The 21,800-nt window shown below is 43.7% G+C and overlaps 1 protein-coding gene across 1 annotated transcript in view; it reads left to right on the forward strand.

Moving 5' to 3' along the window:
• The first annotated feature begins 2,119 nt into the window (after positions 1–2,119).
• Positions 2,120–21,800, forward strand: part of MTHFD1 (methylenetetrahydrofolate dehydrogenase, cyclohydrolase and formyltetrahydrofolate synthetase 1) — a 76,850-nt gene continuing 57,169 nt past the window's right edge. The window contains 4 exon segments of the mRNA XM_007942281.2: positions 2,120–2,215; positions 2,586–3,011; positions 3,013–3,161; positions 18,989–19,073. Of these exon segments, the coding sequence (XP_007940472.2) occupies positions 2,120–2,215; positions 2,586–3,011; positions 3,013–3,161; positions 18,989–19,073 (756 nt within the window).

Genomic DNA, 21,800 nt, shown 5'->3' on the forward strand with positions numbered 1-21,800 from the left:
ACCCACCAAAGTAAGATGCAGAACAAGATTTTTATGTACTAGGTTAGGAGCTCTGGTAGCATAAAGGAGCTCTGGTAGCATAGTGGCTAAGGCACTTGAATGCTAACCAGAAGGCTGGCGGTTCAAACCCACCAGCCACTCCTCGGAAGGAAGGTTGTGCATTCCTACTTCCGTAGTGATACTGCCTCGAAAACCCAAGGAGGGGTCGCTATGAGTCGGGGCCGACTCGATGGCAAACAACAACAAAGGTTATGACAATTGAGCATACTGTTCCCCCAAGCCTATGGTTCTGAGCCATAGCCCAGTGATTCTCTCCCTCCAGGTGTTTAGTTGTCTTTGAGAAGCTACTCCAACCTTGTTCTCTGTTACTTCTGTAATGTATGTGGATAATTTTGTAGCACAATATATAAGACTACCTTCTGCCAAATCTATCCTTGGTCTTGGATATATTCCTGTTCACCTACCCCCACGTGATCTCACCTGTCTATGCATTTACCCATAGCCTACTATTTGGTGTCACTAGTAAGGCAGTAGTAACAGGAGAAACTGTATGCAGAGGGGAGAGGGAACATGTGGGAACTCTAGTTTCTGCACACTTTTTCTGTAAATCTAAAACTGTTCTAAAAACTAAAGTGTATTTTAAAAAATGGATGTACAATACAAGAAAAAAAACTTCAATATGTAAATGACCACTTAGGAAAATAGCATTAATTTTTTACTATATGCTGCTAGTCCCTGAGTAGGAGCTTTGGTGATGCAGTGGCTAAGGCATTCATTTACCTGCTAACTAAAAATCAGTTATTCGGACTCACCTAATCCGTGAGAGAAAGATGAGGCAGTCTGCTTCCATAAAGATTTACAGCTTTGGAAGCTGTGATGTAGTAAATTACCTGGTATGGCTTTTTTAGCCATAAGTCTTTGTAAACTCTGTGGCAGAATTTGCCATGAGCAACTAAGCAGCTCCTGGTTGTTAAAGTTATCTACCTGGGGTATTTCTGTTGGGAGCAGCAGGAAGCAATCTCCTGGGATGTTCTCTCTCAGGTATACAGAATCCTGATGTTAGGATTCGTTAGTTTGGCCACTCTGCCAGGCTCAAAAGGAGTCCTCTTAGAGGCAGGAGTCTGACTGCAGGCTAAGAAGGGCATGCTACTGAGAGAAACGCACTCCTGACAGACATGAGAGACACACACACACTGCTGAGGGAGAAACATGAGAGACATGCACTGCTAGGAGAGGGATGTGAGAGACACTCACTGCTGGAGAAAGACAAAGGAGACATACGCTACCGAGAGAGCGATGTGCTACTGAGACTTCCAGCTGGAGTGAGACGAGTGGCTGCAAGAAACTAACTGCATTTCTGAGCACGAATTGTAGTCTTGTGCTTCCCTAATAAACCCCATAATCTGTGAGTTTTGTGTGGCCACTGCAGCAAATTATTGAACCCAGCAGAGAGGTGATGGGTGCTGCAGGAGGAACTGTTGGTGTCAGGATTGATGAAAGGGCTGGAGGAAGGCAGCATGTCTGGCCTCACAGGAATAGGCCTTGGGCTACTGAGGGTGATTCTATCTTCCTCTCATGGGGTTAGAGGAGGTCAGAAGATGCCACCTCCTTGCCCCTTGAACAGAAACCCTATATAGTCGCTATGAGTCAGAATCCACTTGATGGCAGTGAGTTTTATTTTTTTGGTTTAGTCCCTGAGTAGTGTGAAGGGTTAACACACTCAGTGGCCAACTAAAAGGTTAGACTGGAGTCCCCCCAGGGGCATCCTAGAGAAAGGTCTGGAGATCTACTTCAGAAACATCAGCCACTGCTAATCTTATGGACACACACAGGGTCAGAATCAATTAGATGGCAACTAGTGTAAAAGCCCGGAAAAAAAAAAAAGAACAAAGTTCAATAGATGTACTCTATCATTAATTGGAACAGGCCACCCTTTACAAAAGAAACATAGATATTTGGCAAGTTCCAACTGACCAAATCAACTTATCTTCAAAACTGTCCCCAGGGCAGAAAGCAACTTCACCGGACTCAGTAACCAGTTCTCACAAACATCCCAGCTGCCTTGGTCCTCCTTCCCACAAACACTCAATTCAATTTCTTTTCCAGAGTGGCAGCCTACATGAAAGCAGTGCAGGCCGTTTTAGACAACAAAGCACTAGCACCTCCAAAACTCGGTAAATTGGCATCTAGCTTGAGTAAGGCCCGGATCCGTACTGTAACCTCAGGTCTGCCGTGGAGGATCTGACAAAATGTACACTTGGCATAGATGACGACCCTCTCAGCACTAGCAACCATCAGTGTTACCCCAAAGAGGGACTCACGGGGCGCTCCTACTCTGACATTCTCACAGCCCAGCAGGGACTAACACAGTGGGCTTCAACTCTGGCTGACAACCAGATTCACCCGATGAAATTTTAAAAACTCAATTACGGGCGCCATCCCAGACACTCCAAAGCAGAACCAGGGTGGGGCTCCAGACACAAGCCTGTATGTGAGGAGAAACAAAAAAGAAATGTCGAGGCAGCCCCACAGTCCTCAGGTTTAGCACCCAGTTTAGCACCCTTCAGAAGTTTCCCACGCGGTAGCTCGGAGTTTCTCGCCGCAGGGACCACACTTCTCAACAACACAGCCCCCAGAACCAAGTGGAAACAGAGCTCTTCCCGCGCCCGCGAAATTTTTTCCCGCGAGATCGCCCCGCTCTCGGCCCCGCCCCGTGTTCTGCTCCCTCATTGGCTGGAATCGAGGCCCGGCGCCTGAAGTCACCTTTGTCTTCCTTTACCGCGGAGTTCCTGGCTCTAAGCAAAGGCGCGATCTGGGACCGCTCTTCTCACCAGCCAGTCATTTTCCCCAGCCTATCATCACCGAGTTCCTTTACATTCTCTTCTCCCTCTTTCTTCTACAGTATCACAGGCCCTCTACTCCATCTTCTTTGCTAGTTAAGGGATTTTACGCCCTTTCAGATTGCGCACGCCCGACCGTGTACGTCCGGGCGCAGGCGCAGTAGCGTGGTGCCCCGGGCGGTCACTAAGCACGTGGGCTGGGCTGTCCCGCGCGGGCAGCGGAGAAAATCGAACCTCAGTATTGGCTGTGTCTATCGTGGGCAGCAGACTAATAAAGGTCATGGCGCCGGCGGGAATCCTGGACGGGAAGGTGGTCTCCGCGTAAGCACCTGTAACTGTTGGTCGGGAGTGTCGGGTATAGGCGGGGGTTCTTAGCAGAGCCTGCTAGTTTCTACGGACCCTTTTTTTGTGGAAGGGGTCACTTGTAGTGGAAAAGCGAGACCAGCTGGGCAGGGAGGCAGGACTTTGACCCGAGGAACGGTCCCCTGCAGCCTAAGAAAGGGGCCCCGGACACAGTCTGCGTTTGCAGATGGGCTGCCTGATGGCTGTGCCCCTTCCTTAGTTCCTGTGTTTCTAGGGTAAAAAGACAACTCACCCGGCCCGACCATACTCCCAAAAGTGCAGCTGCTGGCATCTTTGCCAAGAGAGAATTTAGGCTGCCTGAGGCGCCACTTTCAGAACTCAGAAATCCAGTCCACTCCCTTCCCCTCTAGTTTGGAGGTGAGGCGACTTGAAAGGTTACGAGGGTGATTGGTCAACAAGAACCAAAGGTTTTCTTCCAGTCCTTACCTGTTCCCACTACATCAGAGTCTTTTTATTTGCTTAAGTGGAACCCCCTAAACGTTTCCCTTCAATCACATTCTCTCCTCTGTCATCTCTTTTCCTGGTCCCAGCATCATTTGTAGCTTGGTTTCTGAGTCTTGACCAAATTCTGCATTCAGTTGACCTCTGTATTTCACCCCTGAGGAAGGAGATGAGACTGTTAACTAGAGGATCTGGTTACCCAACTTATTCCAGAAAGCAACACACATTGCTATTTTGTCTGAGAGGTGACTGGTGGGGAAAGATGGGAGTAGAAGGCAAGTGGAAAGGACATATTCTGTGTGACATTCCTGGAAATCGCTCTTGGGACTTTTGGCCTCACAAAATTATTTAGTAACTGCTGTGGCTGTCAACAGTAATTGTCCTTTGAACCCTAGCTTTGTAAGTTGGAGTTTCTGAGTGAATTTGTCTTTGGTGGTACCCACTCTAGGGCTTTCAAGAGCATAAGTCATGGGGTAGTTTGGAGAATTAAATAAGTTGTTACTGAAAAGCACTTGGAATTGTGCCTGGCAGTTAGTAAGTGTTCAGTAAATGCTGAGCTATATAAATGGTCAGTAATTGATGAATACATGAAATGACTGATTGATTACTTCTCCCCTCATTTTTATTAATTTTTGTCAGTAGTATCTGCCTTGATGTAGTTCATTGGTTCTCAACACTAGTTGCATGTTAAAATCACGGAAGTTTTTGCTTTTTTTCTTTAAATATGAATACGTACAGAAAAGTGCATCTATCATAAGTATACAGCTCAATGAATTTTTTACAGCTGAACCCACCAACATCCACATCGAGAAAGGGCATTATCAGCACCCTAGAAAATGGCTCTTATAGTTGAGCGGATTGGGCTGCGAGGTGTCTGGACAGGGGGTTCCCCGCTTTTCTCTGTTGCTAGGCCAAGGACACTCTTGAGAGGAAATGGAAGGAAGGCTACACTTGCAGCCAGGAATCTTGGAGTCTTGGGAAAGTGTCCTTCATTCCCCAAGTTTGCAGGTCCGCTTCCTTGATGACCACCAACTGTTTGGCCTCTCTAGGGACAAATTTGCAAACCTTCAAGTGCTCTGAGAAGTTTCTTCCCATGAATTAATCATGCTACCAAAATGAAGTGTTTGAATTGTAAAAATCTCTTCCTTGGAGAGAGGAAGGTCATGAGTTCCAGTTAGAATTTCCCTAAAATCCAGCTCATACTAGTATAGCATCCTAAAGATGAGAAAACAATTGAGGCCAGAAAATTGCAGAGAGGAGTTAAAGCAGTACTTATTATAAAAGTGACTTGTGGGCAAAGATTGACAAAGCCTGGCAGTATCATGAGGCAAGGGTGCCCCCCAGAATGCACAGCCTGCAGGGACTGTTGACCTCACTAAGTGAACCTGACTAGAGGAGCATGAGTGACTTAAACTGACATTGGTGGTGAAACCCTACACTGGGCTTGTACCGAGATTGTACAAAGATTTGTTGTTATTATGTGCTATTGAGTTGGACCCTACTCATAGCGACCCCTCCTTGGGTTTCCGAGGCAGTATCACTACAGAAGTAGATTGCCCCATCTTCCGAGGAGTGACTGGTGGGTTTGAACTGCCAGCTTCTGGTTAGCAGTCAAGTGCCTTAGGTACTATGCTACAGAGCTCCTTGTACAAAGATAGAGGGTTCTTTAAACTACACAGTGTTAGAAAAACTACCTTGATCTCATGAATTTTAGGTGTTTAGACTAGAAACCACAATACTTACATATGTATGCTTTTCAAAGTGGGACCTACTAAATATTTTGCAATTTTATTTGACCTTCCCTTTGTTTGCTGTAATCAAACCTACTCTCTGCATAGTTGACACTTCTTGATAAAGACTTTCTAAAAGGACTGATTGTGAAGATGTGGATGGTTTACCTCTGAGCAGGGCACTCAGAGTAAATGCCTGAGTTTTTGTTGGTTTCATGCCTAAGGCATTTGACTGCTAACCAGAAGGCTACCCCTCAGAAGGAAGACGGGGCAATCCACTTCTGTAGATATGCCACCTCAGAAACCCAGGGAGGGATCGCTATGTATTGAATTGACTCGACAGCAGTGAGTGAGTGTACAGTAAGTTGAATTTGTTCCTAAGTTCCCCTGATCCTAGAAAGAGTGCTGCCCCCCTTCTCTGGATCACTGGGTAATTTGGATTACTACTTCTTTGTGCATTAGTTTCCTTGTCTGTATATTAGAGTAATAATAGCATCTAACATATAAAGTTGGTACTTTACAGCATTTAGAACCATCCCTGACACAGCAAGTCTCTTGATCAATAGATACTGTTCTGGTTACCTAGTGCCGCTCTGATAGGAACACAAATGAGATGGCTCAATAAACAGGAGTTTATTCTCTTATAGTTCAGGAGTCTAGAAGTCCGAGTTCAACGTGCCAGGCTCTTGTTGTGGTTATGTGCCGTCGAGTAGTCCCCAACTCATAGCGACGCCTCTTTGGGTTTCCGAGGCAGTATCACTATAGAAGTAGGTTGCCCAACCTTCCTTCCGAGGAGTGGCTGGTGGTATTGAACCACCAGCCTTCTGGTTAGCAGTCAAGGGTCTTAAGCACTACGCTACCAGAGCTCCTTGCCAGGCTCTAGGGGCTGTGTGAAAGCCCTTTGACCTTGGACTTCAGCTCTGCCTCTTGCTCCCAGCTCACTGAAGCTAGAGTGTCTCTTCACTCGGGCAGCTACTGACTGCTAAGGCAAATAAGCCCAAGGTCGACAAATAAGATTGCACAGTCCCGATGTTACCAAACCACATGGCAGGCCATTAATTCAAGTCTGTTGAAAGTCCCAAGGTCGGCAAAGCATGGTACACTGCTGAACGACATGGCTACATGCAGGGTTCAAGTGTGCCATAAGCTAGAGACTATTCCCAAAGCTGTTTCTTATATATGGGAAGCAGACCACATACCCAAAGCGGCTACTCAGCTGCTCCAATAGAGTCTACCATGGAGCTGATTACTAATCTCACCATGGGGAGTGTACATCCAGCTGCCCAGCCACTCAACCAGGCCCAGTGAAGCTGACACACAAACTTAATAACCACCATAGATCCTTAGAAGGTACTTGTTGACTGAGCAGTTGATATTTGTGTTTATCCAGGCTGTATCTTTGGGTGTTGGCTGATAATCTTAAACCTTAAAAATTAGACTTTATCTTAGTGATCCAGGGTAAAACTGGAGCAGTGGCTGTACATTTAGTTACATGAGTAGAAGGGGTTCTGTGGAAGGCATTTGCTCACCACCCAGGTTCAGTTCTCGGGCAGTGCAGCCAGCACTCATCCGTCAGTGAAGACTTGTGTGTTGCTGTGATTCGGAACAGGTTTCAGCAGAGCTTCCGGACTAACATGGACCAGAAAGAAAGGCCTGACAGCCTACTTCCAAAAACCAGCCAGTGAAAACCTTACGGCTCATGGTGGTCCAGTCCTGTCGTGCATGGGGTCACAATTAATTGGGGGTCAATTTGGTGCCAGCTAACAGCATCCACATTGAAGGGCTGGCAGGTGAAATACCTGGAGGTCCTTCTGTGCTTAGAAAAATTTGCCTATAATAAGCTCTAAACAGCAGGTCTTTAAAAAGTTACATGGAGTCTTGAGCTTCATAGCTAGCTTGACTCTTTAGCCTGTGCAGAGGTTGGTGGGTTTCTGAGAGGTGGGACCTCCCACTAGGTCTGAAATAGGCCGTCAGCCAGGCTGTGGGGGTGTTGCAGTTGGAGTGTGGCAGAGTCCCAAGTAGGCAGCCAACTAGGGTCATCATGACCCCAGGAAAAATCCTAACCGGGAACGTGTGATCCGTGTCTGTTCTTACCTGTTAGGTTGGAGTCAGGCAATTTGGGGGCTCAGGACAAGGGTATGTGGTCAGTCTTCTGTTGTATCCCATTTTGGATGAGGAATCCTCTGGAAGAAGAGACTGGCCTAGGAAGAGTTTCCCTGGAGTCAAGGAAAAATTGACTCCCGGAGAGGCTGTGTAAGGTAAAGGTTCAGAACCAAATACCAAATCTTTTGCCGTCAAATTGATTCTGACTCGTGGCCAATGCACTTGTGGTGACCCCACATGTTTCAGAGTCGAACTGTTCCATAGGGTTTCCTTGACAATAGTCTTTAGGGAAGCAGATCACCAGGCCTTTCTTTCATGGTGCTGCTGTGAAGTTTGAACAACCAACCCTCCAGTTAGTCGAGCGCAGACTATTTATAACATCCAGGGACGGGGGCGTGTGTTGCTTGTGAGGCCCTGGGCAAGTTTCTGAGGCTCACTGTCTTCTGTTCAGTGGGGATGATGATAACAGTGTCTGTCTGCCGAGTTCCTGGGGACGATTAAAAGCGTTTTATATAAGGCCCTCAGCCCAAGCCTGTGTGTTCCTGTGTTTGTAATTGTATCCTCTGACACCTCACCCACAGTGCAGAAGGCCTCACTGCCCCTGCACTGTGCAGTGTGTTCTGCTTGATAATTTCCCAAAAAGCAGTACCTGGCCCACTGTGAAGCCTTTAACCTTGAAGGACTGGTGCTGAGAGACCACAGTCAGAATTCCTCCCCCCACGCTACCCTCATCTCCATTTTGCAGTTCTCGAAACTCTGCCCAGAAGTGAAATGACTTCTCCAAGGGTTGTGAGATTGGTGGCGGAGGCACAACAGTGTGTTTTCCTTCCTTACTGGGGGCTTGTCACTTACTCACTTGCTAAAAGGATTTGCAAACTTACCTTTCACTGAACACCCTGGCTTTGACTCTTCCTGAGGCCTTTCCACACTTGAGTTCGACACTTGAGTAGGAAGAGTCCTAGGCCAGTCCCTTCTTCCAGAGGGTCCCTCATCCAAAATGGGATACAACAGAAGACTGACCACATACATACCCTTGAGTCCCAGTTGATCAGTTTGAGAAGCACCCAAAGTGATGCTCTCCAGGAAGTCATTTTTGAGGGTAGAGTCTGATTTTTGACTGCTTGAAGTCAAGGAGCCCTTGATGTTGCAGACAGCTGGTAAGCTGTCTGCTTCTAACTGAAAGACTGGAGGTTCAAGCCTACCCAGAGGCACCTCAGAAGAAAAGCCTTGCAGTCTACTGAAAAGTTACAGCAAGGAAAAAACCCTATGGAGCACAGTTTTACTCTGCAACAGATGGTGTCACCATGAGTTAGAATCAACTCCATTGGTGTGGGTTTTTTTTTTTTTTTTTTTTTTTTGAGACAGGCCTTGCTTTGCTGCCTAAGCTTTTTGTTGCCTTGTTGAAAAGTTCTTTTCAAGCCTGGGTGAGAGAGGTGTAGCTTTGGGTTGTTGATCTGTAATGAGCGTCAAGAGGTAAGAGCATTGTCTGTAACAGGATTTGCCAGAGCCTGTCAGGAACTTGAAGGAGCTCTGGTGGCATAGTGGGTAATGCATTTGGCTGCTAACCAGGTCAGTGGTTCAAACCCCCCAGCTGCTCCACAGAGGGACGATGAAGCAATGTACTTTGTAAAGATTTATGGCCTTGGAAACCCAGTGGGGGTTGCTATGAGTCAGTATTGACCCAATGGCAGTGGGTTTAATTTTTTGAATCGGGAACTTGAGGAGCTCTGGTGGCACAATAGTTAAAGCATTCAGCTGCTAACCAAAAGATCGGCCATTTGAACCCACCAGCCACCCCGTGGAAGAAAGATGAGACAGTCTGTTTCTATAAAAATTTACAGCCTTGGAAACCCTGTGGTGCAGTTCTCTTCTGTCTGAACGGGTTGCCATGAGTTGGAACCAGCTAGATGACAGGGGTTTTTTGTTTTTTGTTTTGCAGGGGAGGGGGGAGGTCAGGAATTTATTTTTTAGGTGCCTTGATTTATTATCTAATGTGATATTTATTTATTACCTAATGTGATAAATGATTTTAGGGGTTTTGATATTGAAATACTAGTTCCTTCTTATTTAGTAAGCAGCCTTTTAGGCCTAAGCCTTTTCTACCTAATAGTTTCATTTGTTGCTATTAGTTGCCATCAGTCAGTTGCGACTCATGGTGACCCCATGTGTGCAGAGTAGAACTGCCCCATAGGGATTCTCACGACAGTGACCTTCAGAAGCACATTACCAGGCCTGTCTTCTGAGGTACCCCTGGGTTAGTTTGCGAGCATTTGCCTGTTTGCACCACCGACTCTTCTCCACATCAGAAAGGCCAAGTCTTGGTGAGACTTCAGGTAAGAGCCCTTGACCTGCTTTTCCTCCAAGTGCAGACCCCAGTCTTCCACATCCCTTCCATGTCCAGGTAGCATATCCCCTTAGGTGATAATCCAGAGGCCTGCAAGGGTCTTGGAGTTGTTCTTTGGAGCTAGAATCAGCTCTGGTGGCCAGGTCTGTGGTTGGATGATCTTCAGGTAAATAATAATACTTGTTCTAGGTGTTAGATCTTCAGTGGCAGGCACGCTGGCAGTAACCCTTCTTTGTTGGTTATATTGTTGGGCATAGCTGCCTACAGATCTTCGTATTTGGGGCTGCCCTGTTGTGTCTTGTAATTCTTGCTGCTGGATGACACTTACAAAGTGGTGGCCTGGAAGCCAAATATACTCATGTATTTTGTTTAGCCTACAGAATTATTTTTCTAAACTGGATTACTGCCCAACACAACTGTATGTGTAAGTACATATAAAGATCTGGATCTCTAACTTTGAAAAGGAAAGTTTAGCAATACTGTGCTCTCTATCCTAACATCACCAGTTTGTTGGGTCCGAGTAGAAGGTGCCCCCTCCCCCCGTGATACTGTGTGATAGCCCTCCCCTCCTTCATGCCCTTTATGAAGCCTTTCTTGGCCAATTCAACCTAATTCCTAGCTCCATTTGTCCCTGAAGAGCTGTGGTTCTCAGACCAGGGCAGTTTGTCCATGTGGGGACACATTTGGCAATGTCTGTACTGGAGATATTTTTGGTTGTCATATGAGGGTTTGGAGGGAGAGTGTGCTGTGTACTACTGGCACCTAGAGGTAGAGGCCAGACATGCTGCTGAATGGTCTGCAGTGCACAGGACAGCATCCCCGCAACACAGACTTACCTGGTCAGTAGTGTCACGGCTGAGAAATCCTCATCTAGAAGCTTAAAACAAGCAGTTATTACATCACTGTGTGTGAAGACCAATCACAGACTTTTCTCTCACTGAGAATTAGAAGATCCATCAATATTTTGTATTATTTTGAGCTATTTTCATATCATAAATATTAGGCAATTTACCTTTCTCTCCTTTAGTTTTTGAAAGACTAGGATGGAAGAACTTTACATTATAAATTTTCTTTGGAGCATAAAATCAGCTTTCAAATATATATTTGAGGTACATATCAACTGGAATAAATATTTAGGTTAAATTTTGATTCTCGTTTTAAATGTTTTATTCATAAACATAATGAAGGAAAGTATTGTTATCAGTTGATTAGCCATACACTGTTATGATGTAGCTTTTGATATTATATTAGTGGTATGTGAAAATAATCAATTTTCTTTCAACAAGGTAATTCAGTCAATTTGACTTAACAAATAATTTGAAATATATGTATCTTTTGGAACACTAGGTGGCCTCACAGTCAGTGAATTGTTTGACAAGGATCTCTAAGCTTGTAAAATTTTTTGTAGTGTTTTCAGCAGTATGAAATTATAATGAACAAAATAAAACGTTTGTGTTGTACTGTTATATCCTATAATAATAATAATTTACCCTGTGGGGAAAAAAATAAAATAAATTGTGCCCTTGTATAGAAAAGCCCTGTATTTTGAAGGTGGATGTTTTGCTCTTTCTTTGATCGCTCACTGGAGGCAGTCTATGTCCTTTGCCTGTCTCAGAAGTGCTCTAAGCTTGTGTTACATCAGCATTTTCTTGACTCATGGCAGCTTCTTTGCATCGTGTGGATTTCTTAGGCATGTAGCTTTACTCTTTACTTCCTTCCTTTTCCTACCATGTAGCTTCTATTGAAATGTCCTTGTGAGGTTATATTTTAGCAGCGCTTTACTCTTGGTCACAAAATGTCAAAACATTTTAAATGAGTCATCATGTTAAATAGGAGGAGTTGGAATTTGTAATGGACTTTCCAAGATTAATTGTCCACAAGGCTTGCAACGGGCAAAAGGGATGACTGGATGTCTGTTCAGGGATGTTAAACCTTGTCTGGGACTTCCCAGGGAATATCTGAATTGTGCACCTTCGACTTTCATTGGCTAGGTTGTTTTCCAACTTTATGTGGAGGAAGTTAACTTATTAAAAACTTACAGTAGTGCGCATTACTTTTGTCCTTAGCAATATGAACGAATTTTGACAGGTGGAGATATAAATGATTTCCACCTTGATTTCTGCCCCTTCGAAAGAAAACATAATCCCAAACATTGCATTTTATTTTTGTGTAGCAGGGTATCTCACCTGGAACACTATAGACATTTTGGGACAGATAATTTTTTGTCTGGAGGGCTGTCCTGTGCATTGTAGGATGTTAAGTAGCATCCCTGCTCTACCTTCTAGATGCCAATAGTACTCTCCTTTACCCCTAAATTGTGGCAACCAGTAGTGTTTCCAGATACTGTAAAGTATTCCTGGGGGGAGGGGATTGCCCCACTGAGAGTTAGTGTACTGTGGGATATTAACCAGATTTGCATCTATTAGCAAATTTACGTCAGCATTCCTGACCTTGTGTATCTGTAAAATGTAAAATATCTATAAAAATGGCATGGTGGAGGTGTCTGACCACCTCATTGACTTTCACTAAGGGGAAGGAGGATCACCATGAGCATTAGCCCAAAGCTGATTCTTGTGAGGTGGAAGTCAGACATACTTCCAGCCTCCAACCTTTTTACCAATTATGACACCAATTGCCCCTCCTATAACACTCTCTACTGGGTTTGATAATTTGTTGTAATGGCCACACAGAACTCATAGACAATACTCAGTAGTTACAGGGGTTATTAGGGAAGTAACGGGTTATAATTCAGGATCAGAAACAACTCAAGATACAGTTCTTCGATCTCTCTGGGTCCTTTTGGGCTGGCCTGGCCACTTCCCTGCTTGGGCAAGAGTTACAGAACTCTTCAGCTCTGCTGATAATTGGTCAGAGGCACCCTGCTCTGCCAGGATGCCTTGGCCCAAAGGTGCTCAGCTCTAGCCTGTAAGTCTGCAAGCCTAGCTCCACCGACAAGTGCCTGCAGGCACCCCACTTCACCACCCCCTGCCCAAAGGTGCTTAGCATTCTTGCTCTGTGGGCTGGGAGTCCCACTGCACCGTCTCCTGCCCGTCTCCTGGTTCTGTTGTCTCTGCTGACGCTATCTCTGCCGCGCTTTTCCTATCTCTCTAGTGTTATAGCTCTCACTCTCTCTCTCTCTCTAACTCCTGAGTCTGGGAGGCTCCCAGTGCAGGGACCCTGGGTCCAAAGAATGTGCTGCACTTCTGGCTCTTCTTTCTTGGTGGTTGTTCCCCCTCTGCTTTAGAATTGCCTCTTTTAAGCCTAGTGGGATGACAAAACTGACCAATCTCCTTGTTAGGATTCCATACACCTTATTTGCATGGTACCACACAAGAGTACCATACCTTTTATTTGTATTATTTACAAGCTATCCAGTCCCCTTTCTGAGCCACAAGCACCTTATTTGCATAGTCTCACCCAGTCTTTTGGTGGGAGTATTACAAGACTGTGGCTAGAAGGGCCATATTAAGTAATTCACTTGTGCCACATCTGTTTTTCTTATTCTCCTTTGGACCAGCGTAATGGTTTACTGATCCCTCATTAATTAATGAGTTGAATAAAATCTTTGCTGTGTATTCGTTTTATATTTACATGAGGCATTTTTCACCTTCTGACCTTAATCTACCAACTTGGTTAAAACTACAACTGTATCTGTTCATGTTCTTATTTATTTTTTAACCTAAAACTTTTTATCTTATTGGCTGTGATTATCATATAGTACCTATGCATCAAGACCAGGAGCCCTGGTGGCTCAGTGGTTAAAGTATTTAGCTGGTAACCAAAAGGTCACTAGTTTGAACCCACCAGCCATTCTTTGGGAGAAAGATAAGGCAGTCTGCTTCTGTAAAGATTTACAGTCTTTGAAACCATGAAGGGCCATTCTGTTCTGTCCTGTAGGGTTGCTTTGAGTCAGAATTGACTTTATGGTAGTGGGTTTGGTTTTGGTTATACATCAAGACCAGAGAGACTTTAACTGTTTACTATTCCTTTTTATTATTTCATTCATTGGCACTTGTGGTGCAGTGAATCGTTTGGTATAGACCCTTTAGCCATGGTCTTTGTGACTCCCACCAAATGACTGTGTAGGACTGTGTGGGATTGGATAGCTTTTAAATAATAAAAGTAATGTGCATGGTATGCTTGTGGGAGTGGCACCACTCAAATAAGGTGTATGGAATCCTAATGAGGGGATTGGTCAGTTTGCCATCCTGCTAGGTTTAAAATAAGGAGCTCTGGTGGCATAGTGGATAAGGCACTTGGCTGCTAACCCAAAGGTGAGTGATTCAAACCTACCAGCTACTCCATGGAAGGAAGATGGGCCCATCTACTTCTGTAAGGATTTACAGCCTCAGAAACCCAATAGGGGTCACTGTGAGTCTGAATCAACTCGATGGCAGTGAGTTTGGTTTGTTTTTGGTGTAGGTTTAAAATGAGCCATCCCAGAGGTAGCAAAGGGGGATCTCACTACCATTAAGAAAGAGGAGCCAGGAGTGGACTCAAGATCCCTGTGCTGAACCTCCTTAATCCAGGAGACAGCTGTGACACCAGAGAAAACGCAGTGGCAGGAGACGATGGTGGCAGAGCCGAGAGACTGACGTGAGCTACAGCAGTGGACTTCCCAGCCCACAGAGCAAGAATTCTGAAGGTCTTCTGGTAGGAGGCTTGCTGGCAGAGAAGGGTACCTCTAGGCATTTACAGGCAGACCTAAAAGAGCTTTGTGTAACACTTGTCTGAACTGGACAGAGGCCAGGCGGAGTGTCTAAGGGCATGAGAGACACCTGCTTTCAGACATGGCTGAGGGGAGGCTGTGCTGATCAAAGAACTGTATCCTGAGTGTTCCTGATCCTGAATTGTAACCTGTTATTCCCTAATAACCCAGTAATTATGTGTGAGTTCTGTGTGGCCATTGCAATGAATTATTGAAGCCAGCAGAGAAGTAGAGAGTGCTGTGGGAGGGATGATTGGTGTCAGAATTGGTAAGAAAATAATAAGTTGGAGGGTGGCAGCATGTCTGACCTTCACCTCATAGGAATCAGCCTTGGGCTGTTGATGTTGATCTTCATCTTCCTCCTCTCTTGTCAAGTTAGAAAAGGCAGATGCCACCCCCATGCCATTTTTATAGTACTATAATGCTGATTTTTTTTTTCTTCGCTTAGATCTTTAGAGAATGCTGATGGAGAATGGTATGAAAATGGTGTGTATAGTTCTACTTTTGGGAGCTCTGGTAGCATACTGGCTAAGACACTTGCCTGCTAACCAGACGGCTGGCAGTTCAAACCCACCAGCCACTCCTCGGAAGGAAGGTTGGGCAATCCTACTTCCGTAGTGATACTGCCTCGGAAACCCAAGGAGGGGTCGCTATGAGTCGGGTTTGACTCGACGGCACATAACGACAATAACAATTCTACTTTAAAAGGATCGTTTGGGTACTTATCCAACTACCCATTTCTGTCTCCCTTTGCCTTGGCAGGAGCCCTGATAGAGATGTGGTTCAGGGCTCTGCTGCTAACCAAAAGGTCATTGGTTTGATTCTACCATCCACTTGGCTGGGGAAAGATGTGACAATCTGCTTCTGTAAAGATTACAGCCTTGGATACCCTATGGGGCGGTTCTACTCTGTTCTACAGGGTCACTGTGAGTGAGAATGGACTTCACAGCATGAAGGTGTTTTCGTTTCTTGGTTTTGCCTGGGAATCTGCCAAGAGGGGTAGCCCATTGGCCCTGTATAGAACTGGGCTGCATCTACAACTGAAGGAAATAAGGTTTCTGATTATTCAGGAGGTTTTGATGGTTAGCAAGTGATTCTGTTACAGCATTTAAACTTCTGGAAATAATTTGTTATCAGAATTAAAATGCCTCCCACTGCCCACTGCGGTATGACTCTAAAATGAAGACAGATAAGGGAGTGTTACCTTTTCTCTCTGTGCTTTTCTGTTACAGTTTCTCTTAACTTGAGGCCACGCTGACAGTGACTGTCATTATGCTGCTTTCCACCTAGGGCTCTTCAGTTAGTGGCCAACCCAGAAACCCAAGGCAGGGGAGGTCTTGGACAGAACTAATTGCAACTGTCTTGGTATTTTTCTCACCAGGTCAGAAAGCTTTCCCTCTCTTGCCCTAGTTCTTGGTTATTGTGTTTTATGTGCGTTTGAAAATGACTCTTAATGCTATTCTGGTCATGTTGTGTAAAGGGGCCTAGACGTTAGCTTTTAAGCAAATCCTGATTGGAAGAATAGCCCTGCTAATACACTTTTAAAAATAATCCTACTTCTTAAGAAAAGTGTAAGGAGGGTTTAGGAGTTGCAAACTTGAACTCATTTAAATTATGTTGTTGTTGTTGTTATTTGCCATCGAGTCGGCCCCGACTCATAGTGACCCCTCCTTGGGTTTCCAAGGCAGTAGTATCATTACGGAAGTAGGAATGCCCAACCTTCCTTCCGAGGAGTGGCTGGTGGGTTTGAACCTCCAGCCTATTTAAATTATAGCATAGAAAATGCAGAACATTTTGTACTTTGTTCCTAACTTACTGGATTGAAACATTTTCTACCTATACCCTCTTGTGGTACTGGGTTTATTCCATTATTTATTGCCTGCTGGGTGTAAATAATATTATTTGTCCTAAAGCCTCTTTTTCAGGTCTCAAATGCTCGCTTATTTTAGAGTCCTTGTAAGATTTGTCGAATAAATTCACTCTATCAGCATAAAATCTGCCCATGCCTTAAAATACTTGAGTTCTCAGTCATTTCTGGTTCCGTGCTAAAAAGTTTAAGATAATCTGTAGTCCTGGCAATTTCTCTGTGCTTCCTTCTGATACTAGAATCCTCACCAGTTCTACCATTAATGTGATAATCCAAGCTACCATCATTTCTGGCTGGGACTTTTGCAGTTCCAGTAATTTCTCACTGGCCTCCTAGATTATCATCTTTTCCTTAACAATATACCCTTTACTCACCAGCCCGAATAACCCTTCTAAAATGTAAGTCTAATCACACCAGTCCTGCTCAGAATCCTCCTCTGGCTCCCATCTCATTCAGAGTGAAAGACAGTCTACTTGATCCGGTTTTTGCTACCTCTTTGACCTCATTTGTCCACTCAGGCCATTGCACTTGAGATTCTCTCTGCTGATTGGCCTTGGAAAGGTCACATACCTGCATTGAGCCTGTTTCTGCTTATATCAAGAAGAATAAGAAAGTCTCTCCTCCCTCATCTACCTCACAGGGTGCTTGAGAGTCTCAGATGTGTTGCTCTATTTTCACTGTTGGCTCTTGTTTGTTGTTTCTCTGCTGACTTTAAGCCAATCCTTACATTGTGTTAGTAATGTAATTTCCTAGGTTTTACTTGGCTGGGGATAAGGAGATCAGTAGACCTTTCTTTGTAGAGCACTGATGTTGTTACTGCTGTCAGGTCAGCCCCTGACTCATGACGACCCCATGTACAGTGGACTGAAATATTGCCTGGTCCTGTACCATCCACACGATTGGGTACAGATCAGACCATTGTGAGCCATAGAGTTTTCATTGGCTGATTTTCAGAAGCAGACTGCCAGGCCTTAGTCCAGGAGCTCTGCGGAAACCCGCCTCAGAGCAACACACGAGCCCCCACTGACAGACAGGTGGTAGGTGCACATGAGGTGCATTGGTAGGGAATCGAAGTCAGGTCTCCCTTGTGGTAGACAGACACATGCCTTCTACTTCTGTCCTATTGTTTGTGTTGGAATGTTAGGGGCCTTTGTGTGTATAGAATGGTTGGTGGGGAAGGCGAGAGCTAAGTCCGGGAAATTGTTCTCCAGCAGGGCCTTTTGCTGCTGCCCAGGCACCACATTAGGTTGTCATGCAGCGAGGAGCAGTGATGGCTGGAACTGCTCGGGAGTTTCACGGATAGCCTAGTGCCAACCCAGCAGCTCCAGTATTTCCTGTTTGCATGTGTCTGGGCAGAACTGTGGCCTCTGTCCAGGTAAAGTCCCAGCACAAGAAATCCAAGTCTACTAATTCTTCATTTGAACTGTGTTATGATATAGAATCCTGGCTTCAAACAACAGAAACACTAGCTAGAAATAAACCTTGGAAGTCTTAGCATGACTTCTTGTACTGTTGAACATTCTTGATGTTTACTGGGCTAATCCAAATCATGGGTTTTTTTGTGACTCTTGTCAGTTGTTTGTAAGTGGAGAAGTGGAGCTGGAATAACCAAATCAGAGTGGGAAAGAGATATTTGTGAAAGTCTGTGCATATTTGTATGACAAGTGTGGTTAAGGTGGAGTTAGTACGATGAGGAATCCTGGTAAATGATGAAACCGGTTCTCATGGCTGTGTCATGTATCACAACTAGACGCTGTTAGATTATTTTGAATACTTATTTGTAGATGTATTTTAAGGTCCCTGGACAACATATGTGGTGTGCCCTCAACTACTAACTGAAAAGTTGGTGGTTTGACTCTGCCCAGCAGTGCCATGGAAAAAAGACTTGCCAGTCTACTTCTGTAAGATTATAGCCATTGAAACCCTCTAGAACCCATGTAGGATTGCCATGAGTTGGCTTGACAGCAATGATAGATGTGTTTTAATTGATATCTGGTATTGTTGAGAAGTTGTATGTTGGTAAATTGATTTGTTTACGTTTCACAATGGAGTATACCTTTTAACCTTAAGTTAAATTCTTTTGTAAGGAAAATCCTTTCATAAATTAGAATATAATTGTAAATTCATACTGCGTTTGGAGTGGGGAGCCATTAATTTGTTGTTCTTGCCTTATGTGGGTACCCTATGGTCATCTAACTAGAGTAGGTCAAACTAAAGGGTATGAGCTCAAGTTCTTTCCTACAAAATTGTTTCATGATAGCACCTGGAGAGTGGAATGCTGAAAAAGATGGGGATTAGCAGACTTCCAGTTGGTCCAGCTTTTCATTTATTCACTATATAGTTTTGAATGGCTCCAACATATTAAGTTTTAAACTAACCACCCCATAGCTCAAGACCCAATGCCAGTAGGAATTAGAAGAGATACATGTCTGCCTGAGGCCTGGAAAATTAATGGAAGTTCACGATACATGTTATATCCATAATGTCTATTCAGTGAAGATACTTTTTATTTAATAGAGAAATACATTAAATAATTCACATCACTTATTTGTGCTTGAGATATTAAGGGTTAACTTCAATCTTTTTCTCTAGGCAAATAAGGGAGAGACTGAAGAATCAAGTTGCTGAGATGAAGGCGCAAGTACCTGGCTTCACACCTGGTCTTGCAATTTTACAGGTATTATGATAGTATGTTTCCATTAGTGTCTGTTATGGATTGAATTGTGTCCCCCAGAAATATGTGTTGTAAATCCTAACCTCTATGCCTGTCTTTATAATTCATTTGGGAATGGCTTGTCTTTTTTACGTTAATGAGATGGGATTAGTGTAGGGTGGGTTTTAAGATCAATCTCTTGAGATACAAGAGAGATTAAATAGGTTATCGAAAGAAGCAGAGAACGGGGAAGATTGATGCCAAGCCACCTGGACCTCTCCAAGGAACCAGGAAACAAACTAAAGAAGAGACAGAGACCTTCCCCCTGAGCTGACAGAGAGAGAGAGAGAAGAGCCTTTCTCTAGGTCTCTAACCCTAAATCCTTACTCATTCTCTCAATAGCACTTCAGACCTACTCCTTCCCTTTTAGTTTTTGACTTCTGTGAGCTCTCGTATCTTTTTAGTTTCTCTTTGTAGTCTCCTCCTTTTCAGCTTAACTTCTAGTTGTTGGAGTAGTTTGGCCCTCTTCTAGTCTCTGTGGACACCCTTTAATGAGGCCAGTTTTTCTTAAACTTTGAACTTTGGTCTTAAGACCCCTTTACACACTTAACACTTTAAGACTTTGTGGAGCCTTTGTTTGTATGGCTTTGTCCATCGATATATACTGTATTAGAAATTAAAACTGGAAAGTTTTAGAAGTATTTGTTAATTTAAAAAGGCCAATACACACCTCATTATATGATAACATAAATAACATTTTCATGAAAAAATAACTTTGTTGGAACAAAATTTAATGAGAAGAGAGGCCTTGTGTTACATTTTTGCAGAAGTCTTTACTCTCTGGCTTAGTGGAAGATAGCTGGTTTCTCATCTGGTTCTGCATTCAGTCCTGCTGCATGCTGGTTTGCTTGAAATACATGAAGAAAATCTGGTCTCATAGAGATATGTGTTTGGAAAAGGAGGGAGTCTTTTAATAGTCTTTGTAGGTAATTGTGAAGTGGTGCAGTGGTTGAGATGATTGGCTGCTAACCAGAAGGTCAGTGATTTGAATCCACCAGTCGCTCTGTGGGAGAAAGATGAGGTAGTCTGCTTCAGTAAAGATTTATAGCCTAGGAAACCCTATGGGGCTATTCTACTCTGTCCTGTAGGGTTGCTATGAGTCGGAACGGACTCGAAGGCAGTGAGTTTGGTTATTTTTTATTACACTAACACTCAGTAAGTAGATGATTTAAAAAATTAGTTGCAGTGTGGGATCTGAAATTGTGTTGGTGAACCTGCATTCTTTGTAACCTCAAAATCCATTGGTCTGTGTTGCAGTTAGAATGGGTATGTTGCAGGGTTTGGATATTTTGTATGGTTTTCAAAGGATGTCCCTCGGTGGCACAAATGGTTAAGTGCTCTGCTACTAACCAAAACATGGACAGTTCAGATCCACCCTGAGCAGGCAAGTGGTTTGGTCTTACTGTTTTAAAACATCCTAAATTACTCACTTGGAAAAATAATGGTTCACTGAATTATGTACATCTTCACATCTTCTGTAATTACTAAGTAAGAATAAAAGGTATATGTTGTAGGTGTGCACTCAGTACATTTGGGGTCCAGTTATTTTTTGGCTTATTCTTGTGAATTATTTATTATGGAAAGAATAAGTGTCATAGTCAAAAAACCTGTTTCTGTAAACCTTTCCTTAGCAGTATTGAGAGATTTCTGCCCTCATTTTATTTTATAATATTTATTTTTTTAAAAATCACCATCATTAATATTACCAGCAAACTCATAGGAAAAGTCTTTAAGTATTGAGAAACTGTCAAGCTCACAGAATAAAAATTAATTTTAACTTGAAATCTTGTATTTATCCATTGGGGACAAATACTATCAATTGTTTTCTTTGACCTAGGAGATTTACTTTGTTCATTTTTGAGAAAACATCTGCCAAATACTCAAGCCTGAAAGCCATTGTTTGTCTTTCAAGTAAAGATGGTATTCCACTTTAGAATGTGACTGGTATAGCTTGCAACGCAAAAGCACAGCAGCTTTCCTTAGTGACAGCCCCTGTGCTTCTGTATTAAGCAGAAGTGCTTTTTGAGTGCTTTTCAGATCTTCACACAGAATATTAAAAAAGACATAGTCAGAGGTGAAGGTTTAATAAAACAAATCATTTTCACTGCTTTGTCAAGGACACTCCCAAGTGAAACTGGCAGTTGTTTTCACTGAGTGAGAGTGAAGAATACATTGACTGTCAGCATCCTTTGGTCCCACTGCCTTGATTTGTGGTAAAGCCCCAGAAGTTGTACCCACCATTGCTTCTGCACCATCAGTCCAGATGTCAACTCAGTGAAAAAGGCAAATAACGTCCTAGTATTATTATAAAGATAAATGTGACCTCTCAGAGACTAGGAGGATGTAAGAACCACACTTTGAGAACTACAACCATATGCAGTTTCTTCTGGCCCTAAACGCTAGCTGTAGGCCAATGACTTCTAAAGCTGCATCTCCTCTGAGTTCCAGATTCTTGGTTTCAGGGACACCACTCTTGTTCCTTTCTTTTCTCTAGTTTCCTTTCCTTGTTGTTTCTCATCTCCCTGATATCTAAATCTCCAGACTCAGCCCTCGTACCTATTTTTTTTTTTTTTTGAACTTCTCTTTTTTTTTTAAATTAGGATTTGGGTGAAGATTTACAGAGTAAATTCACTTTTCATACAGCAGTTCACATATACTTTGTCTCATGTCATTGACCAAAATTTACAATGC

The sequence above is a fragment of the Orycteropus afer genome, unplaced genomic scaffold (genome assembly GCF_000298275.1).
Source record: "Orycteropus afer afer isolate SDZICR_OR568_19922 unplaced genomic scaffold, OryAfe1.0 scaffold00088, whole genome shotgun sequence".
Taxonomy (NCBI): domain Eukaryota; kingdom Metazoa; phylum Chordata; class Mammalia; order Tubulidentata; family Orycteropodidae; genus Orycteropus; species Orycteropus afer.